Here is a 20409-nt window from a genome sequence, read left to right as displayed (position 1 = left end):
TTCCCCTTAAGTTCTTCTTCAGTCGTGAAGTCTTTGGAAGTGTGCAAAGCTAAGCTTACTGAACACTGGTTGTTAGGATCCGTCTGGCCTGTATAGAGACTAATGGTGCATACATCAAAGGTAAAGAGAAACTAAAAGGTTGCATATCAGACTCACCCGGGACATAATGCTGTACGTTTCAGTAGAAGATTGAGAGGCTGAACCTCACAGAGAGTGTTTGGCTTACAGACTCTTAAGAGATATTTTCATCACACCTGTTTAAAAAAATCTCACCATTCAGGCTTTTCCGGCTTCTGTTGGATCAGTGACTGACAGGAAGTAAAGTAAATATATACACACTAAATGAACCTACTGTTTGATCTACAAAGAAACGACGAGTGTATCTGGAAACACATAACTTTACATAACTGAACAGGGACTCACTTCTGTCAAAAAATACTCAAAACAAAATACTTATTCTGAATATTGAGTCAAATTTTAAGGACCGGTGTCATAAAACATTTATTATGGATCACCTTATAGATGAGAAAAATTTAGAGTTTTGGTGGAAATCGAAAACTTATATCTCCAAAGGTCGGGGGTTCGATCCCCAGCTCCTGCAGCCACATGTTGCTGTGTCCATGGGTAAGACACTTAGCCCCATGTTGCTCAAGTTCATTTACCATCTTTTCAATGTGTTATACCTGTTAGTATATCCACACTTATCTCCATTTTTCATAAATGGAAAAATCCCATTATTTGTTTTAATGCTGTATGCAAGAAACTGGAAAGATCACTATATCAATTATCTAAAAAGAAATTGATTTGCAAGTAAAGTTTAATAAATAGAAACAAAAATGAAAACAAACAAAATAAAATACAGATTTTAGATAAAAAGGTTGTTTAGGGGAATTAGAACAAGTTTTGGAAACATGTTTTTGTTGCTAAAGCTCTGGGATATTTTTTTCCTGGTAAATTAAAATTTTGAACATCTAAGGTCAAAGTCTTTTGCTCTGAAAAATCCCAGATCCTATCAAATGCATTATATAAGTTTCAAAGCAGATGGGCAATGGCAATAACCTGTTTCAAATCAATAATAATAATAAAAATATATATTTTTCTCTACATCCCTGTCTCCACCTGTCTGTCATGTGTGTTTGCGTGCTGCACGGGCTGTGCTCCTATTGGCTGCCTCTTTGATGAAGGGCTGGGTTTGGTGTGGATCCTGCGGGTGTGGAGAGAGTGTGAGTGGATGAAAGCTGACAGGATGCAGCTTCGCCTCAGCGGGCCTCATCCTCCCTCCATCCTCCCGGCGGTGCGCGCTGCGTTATGACGCTAGGCCGTTTGACGAGTGCATTACGTGGGACTGGGAGAGCCACACAGCCGCTTGGATCCTGGTTATGTAATGCATCGGATGCTGCTGCACGCCACAGAGACGCAGGGGTTAAATAAAACACTGACGGATGGCTGATTTGGAAGCAAATCACGGCTTATTACTGAGCGTACAGACCTCTGCTATCTACAACTACGATGAACGCTGTGAATCGTTGAAGAACTGTGTGTTTTAGCCCATCTGGGCATCAGTGGCCTATCTCTCCCTTAGGTGCACGGACGTCTGGAGCCTGCAGAAGCTTCACTGCCTTCCTTTTAGCCGATCAAAGGCGCGTCTCAGTTTGAATTCGCCTCCTTCATCAGTGGAAATAAACCAATGCGGGTTTGTTTTGGAGAGGAATCATATTCTCATCTGTTTCCAAGACGCTCCGGTTCAGCCCATCAGCAGCCACAGAGGTGTAGTGGTACAAACAATGGCGGGTCCCGAGCAGTCCCAGCAGCAGCAGCAGGTGGAGGAGAAAGCAGAGCACATAGATGATGCTGAGATGGCCCTGCAGGGCATCAACATGCTGCTCAACAACGGATTCAAGGAGAGCGACGAGCTCTTCAAGAGATACAGGTAATCATCCCCATACTGTGTTACAGCATGTTGCGTGCCTAAAGCCAGTGAAATCAGCAAGAGTGTGCAAGAAAATATTGCAGATGAATCTCAGAGCACAAGTGTAGCATAATTAATGATCTACACTAAAAACATGTATGTAAAAAAAAAAAAAAAATCGTGTCACACGTAAGGCCTGTTTATCAGTGGAGAGGGTCTATGTCCCCAGATGTCTGTCCTTCTGTTCCTAAAATCGTGAGACTGAAGTCTGGCTCTGATTTTATGATTATTAAAGATCGATGACATGATGATCATTGACAAAATCCATGACACTATTTACACCGACTTGATCAGGTTGTGGATATAACATCTCTTCACTGAATTATCTCTGCCTCTTTGGACACTTGTGTTATCAAGTCATTCCCTGCATATCAATGTTAGAGGATTAGAACCCCATGTACAACAAATGAATATTCAAAAACATTTAAGAAATGTATTTATACAAAGGCACTCCTGTTTTACCATAAAAGGTTTGATTTGTGAAGTTAGACAATGTAAACAGTATGAATTATGATTTCTGGATGTTTACTATCTTATATCCGACACAGTGATGCACGGTGTTGTGGTACCACAACTGATTTGGGGATCAAGATTTTAGTTTCAACACTGCAGGATATAATTAATATGGCAACAAATCATTTCCCTGTACTAATGTTGTCAAAACTACCCGATAGTCAACTTGATGTTTTTTCTGTACAGCATTTAAGCTTTGATTTGTGTATTTTGTCCACATGATATTGATAAGTGAACTTTGCCCCTCCAGTCTTAAGGGTTATTATTGTGAAGCACTTTGTGACGTCTGCTCTTGAAAGGTACTATATAAATAAACTTTACTGAATTACTTCTGTCAAATGGTTTTTGAGCAGTGCGGTAGTAAGACCCCTGCCTTCAGTCGTGACAGATTGAGTTACCATACCAGCTGCTTTCCATCTTGCATAATTTTCATTCTCTTGGCTGGCTATTTGGATGAGTTGGTGCTACAGCTCTAGGTAGTCAATGAATGAGAATTTGTTTATAGTTTCCATTATTATTCCTCTTAATTTGTTTATTTTCAACTATATCTTTCTCCCTCCTGTTATCCCTGTAGGAGTCAAAGTCCACTCATGAGCTTTGGGGCCAGCTTCGTCAGTTTTCTGGTAAGTTTCCTCCACGCTGGTTATAAAAATGGTCAAATAAAAGTGTCAAAAGAAATGTTCGCTGAAGAAATAGCAGTGATTCATAAAATTGCAGCAGAGTAATATCCCAGCCAATAAAGTCACAGCCTATAGGTAGACCTGAAGAAACCCAATCTGTTGAATTGTTCCCCTCGTCGTCACCGCTGGCATCCTCTGCATCCTTTTCCAGCCATTAACATAATGGATGCATCGTCCTCTCAAAGAACAGCATCGCTTGTTCAGAGAAGCGCATTACTGTAACTCTGCGTACATCACTGCTGCGAGAGGACACACACACACACACACACACACACACACACATACACACACACACACACACACACACACACACACACACACACACACACACACACACACACACACACACACACTGTTATAGCCCCTCAGAATCACAGTCACATACCATGAAAACAGAGATGATGTCATCCTCTGACCCTCAGATGCAAAATGGCCCTGAAGGGAGTGGGGGTGTTGACATCTGACCAACATGGTGGGCATGCACTGAGGGGAATTAAATGCAGCATGAAATAAGAGAATGTTATACAATAAAATATCAAAATGTCAAACTACAAAAAAGCCCTATTTAAATGTCAAACAATAATACGACTAAATATTTTTTTTACATCTGGTATTTCTTGCAAGGGATAGCATTTTGTGTCTTTATGTTCCCCGCTTCAATCTTAAAAGGTGAAAGCAACATTTCAGCAAAGATTTCCTGACTGTGTTATAACCGTGTCGGATCTGTCTAATTCCAAACACACAGCTGTACAGATGTCACTGTGTCCCTCCATTCATTGTTAAGCACAAGAGCCCTTTGTCCTTTCTAAGTCTTTTACATAACACTCCTTCCCTCCTATTACAAGATCTTTGGGTTTGTAAGCCAGCTTAAGAGAAGATCTGCTCTATTGAACGTCACTGTTTGATATTTCATATCTATTTCTTTGTACATACATTGAAAGGAATGTAAAACAGTGTCCATACCCTTACATTTGTAAACATGCCAGGCCAACAAAGCTTAATCTGATCAGTATGATATGAACAAATCTATCCCCTTTCAGATGTGTACAATCAACAAAACATATCTTTCTGCTTTGCTTGACAGAATGCGATGATGACATTCGAGGAGGAGAAGATGCAGATGGCATGTGACGATCTGAGGACCACAGAGAAACTGTGCGAGAGCGACAGCGCCGGAGTCATAGAGACGATCAGGAACAAGATCAAAAAAAGTGTGAGTATAAATATATGGACAGTTTTCAGAAAGTACACATCACGTCGACTGTCCATACATGGACACCTATAAATTATTGTTTTAAATCTTTTTTTATGACGTAAAGTTACGAGGATCATTTATAAATGCAGGTCTGGGGCAGGTGTAATGAGATTAAATCAAGAACATAAATAATATTAATCATTAAACTTTATTTATGTAGCATTTTTCATACTGAAAGTGGAGCTGTAGGTCAAAACAAGAGAATTAAAATAAATGCAAATACTGTGGGATAAAACCAACTAATCAGATAAAAAACAAACAATCCATTAATAGCATGAAAAATGTTGTAAGCTAAGAACCACAGAATTTAATGCTAAGAATATCCTTTGATTTATTTTTAAACAAAGGAATACCAAGGAATAATAAAATATGGAAAAGATATGAGTAAATTAAAATAATAAATGACGTCTAAATGTACGTAATTGTTCCGTTACAACATTTTCAGTTGTCTTAAAAGTAGTTACAGAGTTTGCGGTGTTTATAAAAGGCCGAGCTGTTGATTTTCTGCAGAGAATGTAAGAGGATGTGAAGGATTACAAAACAAAGAATTAGAAACGTAGGCTGGCCCTAATTAAGTCAAAGAAACACTTGTGAAAACACTTTCAGTGCCAGTGCAGGTTGCAGCAGAGTCATGGCTTTAATGATGCTATTCAAACAGAAGCAGTATTCTACGTCTACATGAAGAAGTGTATGGCACAAGATCCCGTCCACTCACAGCACTCGGCTGTTCACCACTGAGTCTGGTTCTTCTTGAGGTTTGAGGTGTTTAACTCGGACTTCACCCGGAGGTTTTCCTGCCAGACCCATAGTAGTTTTTACTCATAAAGTCCGAGTGGGCTGATGTGAGAACGCAGCAGGATATTATCTGGAGAATTCACTTTGAGCCAATGGGAGGAGGGAATGACGTTTCTATACTGTGACTGGAGTCAGTGCATTGACTGTATGCATGCGGCCGCTACGATCTCCTCAAACGTTATAAACTGGCTGCATTACGTCGTCTGTTTGTCAGTTTGTTGTTCTCCGCTCTTTTGTTGATGTTGTGATTCCGCCAAACAAGGCGTAGCTTTGATATGAAGGCAAATATTCTCATTATAGCATCGTACAGCGGACTATGTTGCTCCTTCTGCTACATCCACGTCTTTTTGTTGTTGTTGTGTACTTACATTAGCTGAAATATTTCCAACAGTTCTAATGTTATAGTTGTAACGCCCAGTGACTTTTGTGGTGGCCACCATGACAGACAGGACATGTTTATCGTTGCCATGGAAACACCAGATGTTACGTCAAAGACCGCTGCATAAGGAGTCGTGAATTGCTACTTAAAGCTGCTGTACTGTTGCTGTAAGTGCTGCTGTGATAAAAAAAAAACGTCATGTAAATTCGACTTGGATACATCGTCGGTAGACATATTCTCTTTCTCAGGTCGGTTTCACCCATTTGTCTTTACTAATGTCAACTTGGAGTTCGTTTTAATCGGGGGTGGGGGGGTGGGAGTGGCGGAGAGAATCACTCCCCGTCGACATCATCAAGAGAAAGCTATTCTCTTTTGTAGCAATGCTGGTCCCTAGATGGGCCTTTAAAATACATAAAACACAACAGTAGACACGCACAATGGGAACCAAACAAGCACAACAATAAACAGGCAGAACAGAACAGGATACAAACTATCAAATAAACAGAAAGAGCAAGATCATACATGACCACAAGACTGTGTCCTTGTTTCTAATACATACTATAGATCCATGACAGTGCTGCTTTATACAGGACAAGCCACATACTACACTCCCTATTCTGACACGTGTCATCTATTTACTGCATTGTCTCAAAAGTGTTGGCAAATCTTTTATATGCTGCTGCTCGCACTGAAGATGATGAATGTCAGAATGTAGTCTTTATAGCTACTTGAAAATATTTACACGTTTCACTGCCAGTCCATTGATGCTGAGATCTCCTCGTATAGCTGCCAGCCACAACAGACCCACTGTTCATGTATTCAACCCTCGGCATCAGTCCTAATGATGCAGGCAGCAGTGAGATCATGCCAAACCCTCTCACAGATTCAATTAGTACTTCAGTGAAATGTGATCAACAAACTGAGTGAGGAGTGGGGCAGCTGTCTCACAGCTTTGTATCATTTAAACCCCTTTTTATTTATTTCTGTGGCTGCCGTCACTATTATAGATTTCTAAATCGATATTCATCACAATCTATAATTTAATAATTCTTATTTTTAAAGACTGTAAATTTTAAATATACAAGACTGTTAATTACACTAACAAAACTGCATTTTCATTTACAAGTGACCTTTACACACATTTAAGCTTATTTTCTTTTATTTCAAATAAACACAGGTGGAAAAACACTGACTAAATCAAATTCATGTTAAAAATTATGATTATTCTTTTTACAATGTGTGCAAAGGGGGCTGCAAGCTGAGCTGCTTCTAGGTGCTCTGTACATGGGGCGCCTGCATGCACCACTAAGGGTGAGCAGTGTTATGTAAGAAAAGAAAACTGTGTCAGTTCATTTTTCTTCAGCAGAAAAAAGGCATCAGGAGCAGCTGCGGTCAGCCTTACTCTCTGGTAACTCCAGATGAAGGAGTTCAGTGTGACATATGTGACAGATAGATATGGATTTATTCAAACTACTAAAACCTAAAAAGTGACAGTGTCTTGGCTGCATGTGTTGTAGCCCTTAAGGAAAACTCATAAAGAATATCTTAAATTGCTAAGATGGTACCTTATGTGGAAAAAGATTTGTTGTGTTACTGTTTTTGTTGGCATTACTGACAGCAAATTTTGAGATCTTTTTAATTTGTGCCTTTTCACTTCTGGCTTATGTACACCAGGTCTATAAAAGTGTAGGCTTGTTGTTACCTTTCCTGTCAATATTTCCTCCGCTTTTGAGGACAACTCATTCTTCATTGCAGCTTCGATGCCCCGCTACTTACATTTTCCTCAAATTTCTAGGAACTTCACTTTCTTCACAAGTAGCTCAAAAATGCTTTGTGAACAAACAAAGCCATGTGCTTGACATGCATGCTAAGAGCCGCAAGCACAGTCCATTTTTATTTCTGCTATGTGATAGGCTGTTAGTTTAATCAACATTGATCAAAAACATTTGCCACATCCCTGTATTGGTATGGACTGAACACCTAGCACCAAGGTGTATGTGTACATACTGCTTATTGTGTTTATCTGTGTGTGGTGATTTGTGTGTTCTACAGATGGACTCTCAGAGGTCAGGCGTCGTGGTGGTGGACCGCCTGCAGAGACAGATTATCGTTGCAGACTGTCAGGTGTACCTCGCCGTGCTCTCCTTCGTCAAGCAGGAACTTTCAGGTAATAAAATCTAAACCCACAGAGAGTATGACCTTAGATGTCTGTCTCCCATGGCAACGAGCATTCAGGGCTTTATGTAATTCAAGGGGGTGTGTGTGTGTGTTTGCAGAATATAGACCGTATGTGAACACTTAGTTGATTATGCCATAACTCAAGAACAGGACACGATAGAAATGTCATATTGACAGATGAACCGTTAGGAGTAGATCATTTGGTTATATTTAGAAGCATCTCTATAATAGTTAATGAAGTTGACTATTCAGACAGATGAGAATGACATACATGTGATTTGTATTTGACCATTTAATGTAGAGTCAGCAGAAATGTTTGTTGTAGCTTGTAAACACATCATTCAAACTGGGCCCCTCCCCCCTGGGCTCATCGCCCCCCCCACAAGGGCACGCTCACTGCAGGACGTAGTGTTTACGTTTACTCCTTGTACCTACACTGCGAGCTCCACATGCTAGCACAAGCTAACCACCGTTGTCTGGCACCTGCCTGTCCAATAGAAATCCGGTCCACGTATGAAAGTCAACCCAAGGCCCACCCTCACTTTGGAACCAGCTTCATCAGATTGGCGTTTTGCCTCACTACGTTACATTTTCTCTTATTTGCTGCTAAGACTGCATCTGTTGTATTCACTGGTTTAGCTTGTGTCCAATTAAATCCACTCCTAAACTAACTTAAGTGCTGTCATCGGCACAGTCTCTCAGCATGGTGCTGCCATCTTGAGTTAAAATCTCTTCACTGATGTCAAATGCAAAGTCACTGTGGAGTCATTCTGTGGCCAAAATAAAACATTGAGTCCATTATGAAGTAAGACACTTTTAAAGTGTTCACTCAGACGTATGGACTGACTGACAAAGTAAGACTGAAGCACCATTTCTAAGAAACTAAAAAGTTTCAGTACAATAATGAATCATGAATATGTTGATAAGTTCCAGCTCTACATCCATTAGAAAAACCTTATTGTGGTCTGTTTCCTCTACTTGAGTATCCCCATCACAATTCTCCTCTGTTTGTTCCCACTAACAGCTTATATCAAAGGAGGCTGGATTCTCCGTAAGGCGTGGAAAATGTACAATAAGTGCCACAGTGACATCAGCCAGCTGCAGGAGGCGTGTCAGCGGAGGTCCTCCCTCAATCAGGAGTCCCTCACAGCCGACAACGCCAACCACAACGCTCCTGTGGAGAATTGCGTCACAGCCGAGGCCCTGGACCGGCTCAAAGGCTCCGTCAGCTTCGGATACGGCCTCTTCCACCTGTGCATCTCCATGGTACCTCCACACCTGCTCAAGATTATCAACCTGCTGGGTTTCCCTGGTGACCGTCTGCAGGGTCTGTCCTCCCTCATGTACGCCAGTGAGAGCAAAGACATGAAGGCACCACTTGCGACGTAAGTAGACTAAGGAGACTTAAAGATTGCATTGACGGCTCACGTTTGTAATTGTTTGAAAGTTTGATTGCAGCAGCAGAACATACGTAGTTTGAGTTCGGCGGCTAGGCTCCGACCCTGTTACTCCTCTCATTAATTTCATGCAGAAATCAAGGAGTGATGACATAATATCGTAAACCTCTAGTGTGAGCCTGCAGATGGATGCTGAGGGGGCTGGAGATTGAAAGTTTAAATGCAGCAATTGTTCGAGACAGCAGTGGCAATGACAGAGCAAAGACAGAGACTTAAATAGATGGCTAAATTGGGAAGATACGTGTGATCGGTGATTGTGTAAAATGAGTCATGTCAAGCCTGAACTCACTCTCAGACAGCTTTCTATTTAATTTCAGAATCAGAATCAGCAATAATTTATTCCTGGGGAAATTCTGTAAATTTAAAAGCATTTAAGCTACTTAAAGCATTATTTTACATGAAAAGTCGATGAGATGATTTTGTAAAATGTAAAATGCAATGGGCATTGCTTTTTCTACTTTGCAGTACCTCCACAACTAGCCTGCAATTTAACAATTGAGATTTTCTGATATCACGAAATATGTATAGAATAAGTTACTAAAGAGTAGTGAGAGCTAGAACAGATGCAACAAAATAGCCACCAAATAAAAGCAACTGACCATTAATTTTAGTAAGATAGATATGTTAATCTGAAAGTATCAACATTTTTACAATACTCAATCAATAGTGTTATTTTGTTGTTCAGCTAAAGGATTGTCTTTATACAAGAAATGGATGCAGCCCCGGGGTCTTAAAGTAAACAGCATGCAGAAAGGCCCAAAACCTCAAAACCTGCATTCTTTATAATGACCAGTAGGGGCGTCGATATGATCAAATTGGAAAGAAGATTATGAGAAAATGACCATACTTTGTTTGATATAAATATTTGATGTTTAAGGTCCCAATTGTTAGTTTAAAGTCTTTCCCCAAACAGCATGATGATCGTTTTGAACATAACTCTATGGGGCAAACTGATAAAGATCAACATGATCAAAAGCCAAACACATAACTATCCTATTTAAAATCAATGCTAATCTGTCTTTAATGAGTAAAACCAGCAGAAGAGCTATATTGTTACTTTGCAAAAACGCATACATTAATACAGATTACTGTTCATTTGAGACTACGTCAGACTGAGATCCCTCTCCTGTTGTGTTACTCAGGTTGGCCCTCTTGTGGTACCACACAGTAGTGCTGCCCTTCTTTGCTCTGGATGGCTCAGATACACACGAGGGGCTGCTGGAAGCCAAAGCTATTCTGCAGAGAAAGTCGGTGGTTTACCCAAACTCATCCCTCTTCATGTTCTTTAAAGGACGGGTCCACAGGCTAGAGGTACAGTATCTACATCAGCACCAATCAGTGAGCGAGCAGAGACTGTTGAACATGTTAATGCTGTATTTTTGTTTATAGTGGCTGATTAGGACGCTGTATTGCAGATGTACTGATGACAAACCCTTGTTCTTACTGTAGACAGAAAGCATGTGTCAAATTGTTCATGAACTCACCACCATGTGATGCTCCCTCTTATTATCTAACTGTCAGTCAACATCTACATAAAGTGTGTGTCTTGCATAACTCCTGTTTCCCATCTGTGTTTATCGCCTCTCTCTTTGTCCCCAGTGCCATATCAACAGTGCTTTGGCCTGTTTCCATGATGCATTAGAGCTTGCATCAGACCAAAGAGAGCTCCAGCATGTGTGTCTCTATGAGATTGGTACGGTTTTTAGCATCAACTTTCTGCAAACATTCGTGCACTTTGCAAACACAGTTAGCGGGAGGAATTCATTTCATGTGTTTTTTTTTCTTTGTCTCAGGTTGGTGCAGCATGATAGAGCTGAATTTTGAAGATGCATTCAGGGCGTTTGAAAGGCTGAAGAATGAGTCACGTTGGTCACAGTGCTACTATGCCTACTTGACCGGAGGTGAGTCTGACATGCAGTATTATACACTTACACAGATGGGATGTGTCTTCTTGTCGCAGCTAAACAGAGACCAAACCACGACTAAGACCAGAGTGATCAGGACACAACTTCAGAAGGAATAGAAATGTGGTTAAACTAGGATAAATATTGGCGATGCTTTTGAAAAATAGACTGATGCAGAGCAGGTTAAACCTTGAAGCTTCAGTGTCTGGGACAGAGCATCCTGCGTGCACATCGACTCTAAGGAGGAGGGGGTGGTGGGGGGAGACAGCTCTCTTCAATATTTTGAATTTAGACTACAGTACCCGTTTTAAACACTAGGTGTCAGATTAACATAGTGCTCCTATAAGATAATTACACATTCGCAAAAAAGGGGTAGATGTGTATTTGTCTTTAGGCTGTCAGACCCAGTGAGGGACGATTAAGTGATTCAGTGAGCCAGAGAGAGGAGCTCATGCACACACATGCTAGTTCTATATTTATTTATGTGCATGTGTGTTTTCAAACTCTGAATTCTGCACTCAAATATAATGTTGTTATATGTCCAGGTTCATTATTTGGTGAGGGAGCAGTCATGTGGCATGCAACATTTATAACCTGACTTTATATGCATCACCATTATCAGTGTTAGATCATGGTGATATTTTGTACAGGCATGCTTCGGCTGCAACTCTAAAGTAAGTTAGTTGTTAAATTATATTTTAAGCATAAGCAACCACATTTCTAAGGAACAAAATCCTCCGTCTCCATTATCTTTCCTATCTGACTTCACAAGCTACGTCCTTTAGTTCTTCACTCGGACAAACAGCCTTTTCTGTCCAGACTGGAGTCATTTTAAACTAGAACATTTTAAAAGAGGACTCAGTCTTGTGATTATGTATGATCTTGCTCTTCTTGTTTATTTGGTTTTATTGTATGATAGTTTGTATCCTGTTTGTTCTGCCTGTTTATTGTTGTGCTTGTTTGTTTTTTATTGTGCATCTATTGTTGAATTTAATGTAGTTTAAAGGCCCAAATAGGAGTGGGCATTGCAAACTAGCTTAGGCTATAAATGCTGTAGTGTGTGGCAACGGTTGACTTGCTCCCTACTTGTCCCTTTACATAGAAATATAAAATACAATACAATACAAAATACAGTATGTTTACCAACTTAAGAAGCCTATAACACAATGCTCATCGTAGAGGCCGTAGGTCTCGATTCTGATCAATAACCTCAACTTATTTTTGTTTTTTTACAGTGTGTCAGGGGGCTTCAGGCGACCTGGACGGGGCAAGTGGAGTTTTCAAAGACGTGCAGAAGCTGTTCAAGAGGAAAAACAACCAGATAGAGCAGTTTGCTGTCAAAAGGGTGAGTTATGCTGCAGATTCTTCTATATTTTTTTCTGTCCTTTCTTTTACTTTCGTACAAGATACATAACGCTTAACACACACAACAGTTCAAGGACATGAGTGTGTATGTAGAAGGAAATTGAGGGAAAATGTATAAAACAAAAAAACTAAAGGACAAAATAAGAGAAATAGGAAATAGATTAGCTTTTTATTTTTGGATAAACTGCATGTCACTAGAACATGACCTAGTTGTACATATGAAATATTTAAAGGTCACATATTATCCTCTTTTTCAAAAGTTTAAATCAGTCTCAGAGGAGAGGACATGTCTGTGAAGTTTCTTGTTCTAAATCCACTCTGATCCTGTATTTGATCATGTCTATAAACCCCTCTATTTCAGCCCTGATCAGAACAGGCTGTTTCTGTGTCTGTAGCTTTAAATGTAAATGACCACGCCCCCTCTCTGGAAGGGCTTGGGTGGCTCAGGCTTTTTCTTGCTCCATGCCCTATTGTTTACGGTGAGAAGGCAGACTCAGAGGGCAGAACAAACACCTAGCTGTGGGAGTGTCACCCACCTGGGAGAGGGGTTTCTGCCCTTTGTGATGTCATGAAGGGAAAATCTCCAAACAGCCTGTTTGAGCACACATTTTCTGAAAAATGGAGCAGGAAGACGACGGCGAGGATGGACTTTTCTCATTATTGGGGGGTTTGTAGACAGAGTAGGGACACATATTAGTGTTAGTAAAACATATTTGTATATGTATTTTGCATAATATGTGATCTTTAAAATAGTTTTATATGACCATATTAAATCTTCACTGGAGCAACATTTTACGTTACGTTAGATTGTTTGATAGTTTTTAAGGATTTTTCCGAAATATAAATAAAAAAATTAAGCTACGTTTTGTGGAATGGCTTCAACAGACTATAACCATCTATCAAACTCTGTAGGACCAGAAAGTGAAAAGGAGACAAACAATCAGTTCCTGCTCTCTCCCCTGAGAAACTCAATACAGATTAATCACAATGGTTTTCCTTCTCTGTCTGATCTACCTGCAGGCTGAGAGATTGAGAAAAACGACGCCCACCAGAGAGCTATGCATCCTGGGTGTAATCGAAGTGCTGTATCTGTGGAAAGCACTCGCAAACTGCTCCGCATCTAAACTGCAGATAATGAATCAGGGTGAGTGAAACCCTCAGGATCTGAACAAACATAACCAAGTCCGCTGCGGCAGGACTTCTGAGAATGACATTTAACTCTGTTTGATAACTTCCTGTTTACGTTTATTCAGTGTTACAGAGTTTAGATGAGTCGTCCTGCAGAGGCCTGAAACAGCTCCTTCTTGGTGCCATTCACAAATGTCATGGAAATATGAGAGATGCTATTCAGGTATCAGTCTATGTTAAGCACTGGATGACTTTGCAGTTCAGCAACAGCATCTATCCTTTCATGTTACTCAGGGAGTTATTCTTTCCTATTTTATCTGGTGTCCAGGCCTTCCAGCTGGCTGCAAAAGACGAGTACGGACGACAGATCAACTCGTACGTGCAGGCGTATGCCGTCTACGAGCTGGGATGTATACTCCTCGCAAAACCCGAGGTCAGTCTTCTGCACACAGTATTCAGACATTCACAAGAACCTGGAAATTATAATTCATGTTCACCGCACCCTTTAAAGGCTGCACTAATTCAATGTACACATGCTTTAACAACAATACTTTAACTGACAATAAATACATTATTCATAAAGACATTAAGGAACACATAATCAAATTCAAGTTTCATTATGGGGCTGGGCGATAAATTGATTTTATGGGTATATCGTATTTGTAGAAAATCTTTTCTCTTCAACTTACTCCGGCACTCTTTGGGCTCCCGTAGTTTACATCCTCCCCCCTCGTTAACCTCCTACAGAGTGGCTGGGTGGCTCCAGGTACTGTAAGTGGTTACCAGCCGTAAATATTTTGATGAACTTGCTCTGCCTCATCTGAACTTTTGATTCACCCTGAAACTAGCTTGAGCACTTATTGCACTTTAACCCCTTCAGAAAAATGCAGATTCCTTTATTAATGCTCAACGGGAAATTCAATTTTCTTTTCTTAAGTTTTATTTTTTATTTTTTTTATTTGAAACAGATTTTTAGGTTTTCATTATCATGTCAAAGGCTAGGATTGGACTGGCCCTTGAGGACATGAGTACTGTTAGATAACACATTATATATATGATCTGAATAATAGTCTGAGATCCTCTGGTGGATCATTTTGTTGAGATTCAAGGTAATTGTGGAACAAAAAACACTTAGTGAATTCCCTTTTTCTTAATACAGTTAAAATGGTGCCATGTAAGTCCAACAACAATCTACTTTTTACATCTTAAATATCTAACTCATATACTGAGTCTGAGGTATCTGTTATGTAATCTTTCTATGCTTTAATCTCGTGTCACTTTGAGTATGTTTGTATTGTTCTGTTCTGAAGCACTTTATAACTATGATATGAAAGGTGCCACACAAATACATTTTATTGTTTTCATTTGAAAGTGTATTGTACTTAATCTTTAAAAACACAATCTTTGTCATGTTGCAATCCAGACTGTGGGGAAGGGGAGATCATTGCTTCTTCAAGCAAAGGTAAGACATATTTGGGAATGTCCTTCTCAATTTAATTTCTCAATTTAGTTTTAACATCTATCTTGCAGCCTGCATCTGTCTGTCTGTCTGTCTGTCTGTCTGTCTGTCTGTCTGTCTGTCTGTCTGTCTGTCTGCCTGCCTGTCTGTCTGTCTGCCTGCCTGCCTGCCTGCCTGTCTATCTGTCTGTCTGCCTGCCTGCCTGCCTGTCTGTCTGTCTGTCTGTCTGTCTGGCTGTCTGTCTGCCTGCCTGCCTGCCTGTCTATCTGTCTGTCTGTCTGTCTGTCTGCCTGCCTGCCTGCCTGCCTGTCTGTCTGTCTGTCTGCCTGCCTGTTTGCCTGCCTGCCTGTCTATCTGTCTGTCTGGCTGTCTGTCTGCCTGCCTGCCTGCCTGCCTGTCTATCTGTCTGTCTGTCTGTCTGCCTGCCTGTCTATCTGTCTATCTGTCTGTCTGTCTGTCTGCCTGCCTGCCTGTCTGTCTGTCTGCCTGCCTGCCTGCCTGTCTGCCTGCCTGCCTGTCTATCTGTCTATCTGTCTGTCTGTCTGTCTGTCTGTCTGTCTATCTGTCTATCTGATCGGTTTGTCTATCTGAAATGTTTCAGGAGGATTTCACAGGCTACGACTTTGAGAACAGGCTTCACGTGCGCATCCATTCAGCCTTGGCTTCTTTGAAGGAAGTAGTGCCTCAGTGACTCCATTAAGTGGACACTTCTATGGCCTAAGCTATGTGCTAATAGCTTTTTACACCAAGTTCAAAGACATTCAAAATAACCCTCATAAGACATCCCAGTGAACTGACTCCTGTGTTTTTCATTGCTCCTGTATGTAGGGAAATATATTTGTTTGTCAGCCTACCAGATCAGATTGAAATGAAGTTTAATCTCTGTGCTTTTTGTAGATATACCTTTTAGCTTAACAGAAAGTAGATGGAAATTACTATCTTAGCTATGGCTAGCAGGCTAAAGGACTATGCTTAATAACTCCAAAGCTTTGATAGTTTAATGGACTGGTAGGTTTTTCTGTTTCATGGTTTATTCATAAACAGTACACCCAGTATTAAATAAGTCTTTGAGGTTTCTAGATGGTCCATTTTTCCATTTCAGCTTGCTGTTTCCACTTGCATTCAGTTGGAGTTTATAGCTGGGCTTAACACAGCCCTGGCGTAGGATGCACGGAGATGAAACTGATTAAAGTCTTTGACTCTGGGATAAACAACAGACAAACATATTTCTACAAACATCTAACTGTTCCTTTGAGTGTTTTTTCTGCACCCAAGAGTGTTGGTGGTATCCATTTTTCTCATGAACTTGTGTATCTGGAGGATTTCAGAAACGGCTTCCCCTCCCTCCAGTAAATAGTTATTCAGCACGTAAAAAAGTAACTTTTTAACTAGAACATATCTCCCTTCAGTAAAGGTAAGATACAGGCGGTTGATTTATTCACATTCCTTAAAGACATGTATGCATATCTGCTTGTTCAATCGCAAAAAGGGGCCACTTGTTATACTTAAATTACTTGAACATAAAATGTTAAACCTCTTGTCTTATAGTCTTAAAAAAATCACACTAGTCACCTTAAACCACACAAAGCAACAACTCAGCTGTTATGAGTTATAGTTCACAGTCAAGTAATTAACAAGTAGTTAGTGATCTTTAATTGATAGTAATCGGGGAAATCTCCTCACTTCACAATGCCCTAATGATGTTTTTTTTTAATGTGGGGACATCGGGTGTTGATTCTGTGCACTATGCATGGTATGGCAGGGTAACAGTGGCTTTAGACTGTGTACCTGTGTGTGTCCATCCCTGCAAATACATGGAGGTATAATATAACACATTGGTACTGTATGCCTTTGGAGGGTGCTGCTAAACGTCAGCCTATGAATATTACTTATGATTCATTTTATTAGTGTTTTGATGAAACAAGCTTTTAAATCAGTCCATCATAGTGACAAGTGGATTTACTACAAAGCAAAAACTGTACATTCACAAATTTAATTTACAGTATGCTATTTGAGTTTAAATGTTGGGTTTTCAAATCCTGGTTTAGCCGGCATAATGGACCACATTGATTCAATAGTGTGATCTTAAACTGGACAGTGATTTTACAGAAACCACCTTTCTCAATACTGTACATATGAATTATTCTGTACAGGTTATTGCCTTTTATTAACTAGCACTCTGAGTGTTTGTCATGCAAGCAATATTAAGCAAAAAGAAACAGTCATTTACAAAGGCTCTCAACAATGACTCTGTGTTTTTTCATCCAATATTCAAGGTTGTGGATTTGTTTTGCTCTCACTTAAAGCTGGTTTAGTCAAAGCCAGTCATCATCCCCCTGTGGCTGTGATGGATGTAAACTGTGGTACGTAAATGTTCAGGTGACCACTTTGCAGGTGGTCTGTGCGGTGCAAAGTAAAGTAACGGTGAAATGTGAGTTACCCTACCGCTGTACCAAATACTTCTGTCACCAGAAAAAAAAAAGGTTTGTTTGCCATGATATTTTGTTGAAATTAAGGTAACAAACATGTCAGGATGACGGTGTTTAAAAGTGTCACATAATGCTAAAATAAATTGTTCTCCATTAATCCAGTAAAATATGTGTTGTTTTTCTTTGCCTCTGAGCTGTTCTCTGTGCACTTTGCACATTTAATGTTTTGTCAAATGTTTAAGGCTGTTATATGCAGGAATTCACACGGGAGAAAAGTGGCCATTACATTTTAGCGTTGCCAAGGAGGCCATAGGGCACTATGCATCTTGGATGTTTGTCCTGGAAAACCTAAGAGGCCAATAAATGGATAAATAGATAAAAACAGATCTACTTCTTCTTTGCTGTATCTGCACCAAATCCGTTCTCTATTCCAGAAAAATGTTGCATTCTCAATATTCAGGAATTTGAAAGATGCAGGTATTTCCCCTGCGGCAACTGGTAGCCAGCTGAGAAGTAGTTTGAATACAAACCTACCTATTTCTCTTTACGTAAAAGCAGTATGCTCGACATACTGTTTCCATTATGAGGAATCACACAACCTTTAATATGCCTTTTTAATCATCATTTGAGGTTGTTATATACATTTCTTTTACACTAATGTAGTTATCTCCAGTAGCTATTTATTTTCAGACCACCAGGGGGCGCCCATTGCACAGGCTCTTCACCAAGATATGATAAGTTTTATTTTCTCACACCTTGAGTTTCATGACAGCAGCCTTTTGAAGCTTTAACACCTCCCCAATATCCCTTTAGAATAGTTTAATATGATATGTTTAATTTTATTTTTTGACTGATCACAGAGACAGTATTTAAAAAGGCGAGACAGCACATTTAGGTTTCTAAGACTAAATAGCAAAAGTTGCTCTGTCTCTGGGGACCTGGCTGTGGATGCAGAGGGTTGTTGGGTCAAATTGAGCACAGGTCACTCAGTATGAACTGTGGTCTGGCAGCTGCATGGAGAGATACCAGTTCACCTCCTGGGCATGAGCAAGGTGCCCTTTAATATTACAAAAGACCCTGACCCCTCTAGACAGCTCCCTCGTTCTGATGTCCCTCATACATTGATGCATAGGTCCTAATTTTCATGCATGTGTTTGTAAAAATAACAACAGAAGAATTCCACTGAAGGGATTCATATGCCTTGTTTTTTTTATTCTTCCATTTCTTAATGTTAAAACTGTTGAAGCTGCAGATTATTATTGCCTGATACTATGGATACTATCAGGTAGTTTAATCTTAATAATCATATTACAGTATATAGGTTGATCATATGTTCACATACATACATACATACATACAAATAATATGTAAAACACATATCACAACAAGGAGATGCTTGCAACTGTGTAAAAAAAGTAAAACAAAAGTAATTAAGTAAGTGTACTCAATTTGAAAAGATCCAGATCTAGCAACATTACAGTTAAGCTGAAACATTTATGCAAAAATAATATTATAATATTATAATAACATTTTTGTAACTTTCATGAATATAAATCGACTTTGAGCAAATGCAGGTATACTTTGGTGGTTACCTTTTCTTGTAAAACATAATGTTAACACTACTCTCTAAGAAAAATGTATAATGACAGACTTGGTCGACAATACAACTTATATGTTGATGTTGTAAAAACAAGTTATATACTCCTGAATGTATTGTGATTCTTTGATGTCCTATTATTATGTTCTTACATTGTTATTACATTTATATTTTTGGTATGAGTTCTTTTTCAACCACTAAAAATACTTTTGGATATGTAAGTGATCCCCTGAAGGACCCAAAATCAACAAATCATGGTAAATGGGCTTGAGCTTGTATATGAGTGCCTTTCTAGTCTTCTGGCTACTCAAAACGCTTTTACACCACAGATGACACCTACCCATTCACACACTGATGGCAGAGGTTGATATGTAAATTGACCAGAAGTAACTAATACCATTCAAACACATTAATGGGTAAGTGTCTTACCCAAGGACACATGGAAGTGTGGCTGCAGGTGCTGGGGATCGAACCCCTGATCTCTTGGTTGAGAGACGACCGACTCCACCAACTGATCTACAGCTGCCCGATAATAGGGTAAGTGTTGTGCATTTGTGACTTGTCCAGTATTATAGTAGACTAAGCTATCAAGAGACATCTAAATTGCATTAATTGCTGTGCGTCTTTATCCAACTTGCGTTAGGTTTTTCTTTTATATTTGCTTTATTCCATCTGAATTTCTTCTCTAAGTATGGTGTTAAAAAAACAGGAATCTGTAATAAAAAAAGGATGACGATGTATTTCATCTCACCATAAGAGGAGGAATGATTTTGTAATTCAGTCAATGTCATCATATTCATAATTCAAAATATGACATTGTTATTCTCTGTTGTTTCCATGTTGTACGTGGTTAGGGTGGGAGTTTGTTCTCCGTGCTCTGATGGAAACACACCAAGAGAGTCTCTTTAAGAAAACAAGTCTGTCACACTCGGCTCGAGGCAACAGCTCACACAACCTATAAATTATTCAGGCTCCTGTGCCACTGAATTTAGACAGAGCAGAGCAGAACTAGAGGGCCGAACAGACACAATACCAAGACTCCTCCTCCTTCTTCCTTCAGCTGACGATTCTGGTCCTCCTAAATAATCTAAAGACATGTCCTTTCAACGCTCACTTATAAAACGGAGCCTTTAGCTTGGCCTACTTCACTTTAGAGGGCAAACAAGTTTATGTGGGGCACATCATGTAGCATGTGGTGATTCATGCAGGTGACATCATTGTTTTTAATCTGTAGTGATTCACACTCCCTTTTATATGCTTCATACGTGGTGCATCATGGCTGCACTTTAAAGCAAGATATA

At 39.8% G+C, this 20409-nt stretch overlaps 1 protein-coding gene across 1 annotated transcript; it reads left to right on the top strand.

Annotated features, from left to right (window-relative positions):
- The first annotated feature begins 1157 nt into the window (after positions 1 to 1157).
- LOC132957527 (tetratricopeptide repeat protein 39C-like) lies at positions 1158 to 17678 on the top strand. Its single transcript, XM_061030580.1, has 14 exons — positions 1158 to 1930; positions 3057 to 3105; positions 4247 to 4375; positions 7644 to 7758; positions 8794 to 9154; positions 10369 to 10537; positions 10826 to 10919; positions 11020 to 11127; positions 12366 to 12475; positions 13516 to 13639; positions 13749 to 13846; positions 13952 to 14056; positions 15047 to 15085; positions 15684 to 17678. Exons 1-14 carry the CDS (start codon positions 1785 to 1787, stop codon positions 15771 to 15773), a joined length of 1737 nt encoding a protein of 578 aa, XP_060886563.1. The 5' UTR covers positions 1158 to 1784; the 3' UTR covers positions 15774 to 17678.
- Positions 17679 to 20409: the final 2731 nt, after the last annotated feature.

Source organism: Labrus mixtus, chromosome 3, assembly GCF_963584025.1.
Source record: "Labrus mixtus chromosome 3, fLabMix1.1, whole genome shotgun sequence".
In the NCBI taxonomy this organism is placed as follows: Eukaryota; Metazoa; Chordata; class Actinopteri; order Labriformes; family Labridae; genus Labrus; species Labrus mixtus.
This window is presented reverse-complemented; position numbering and strand designations above follow the sequence as displayed.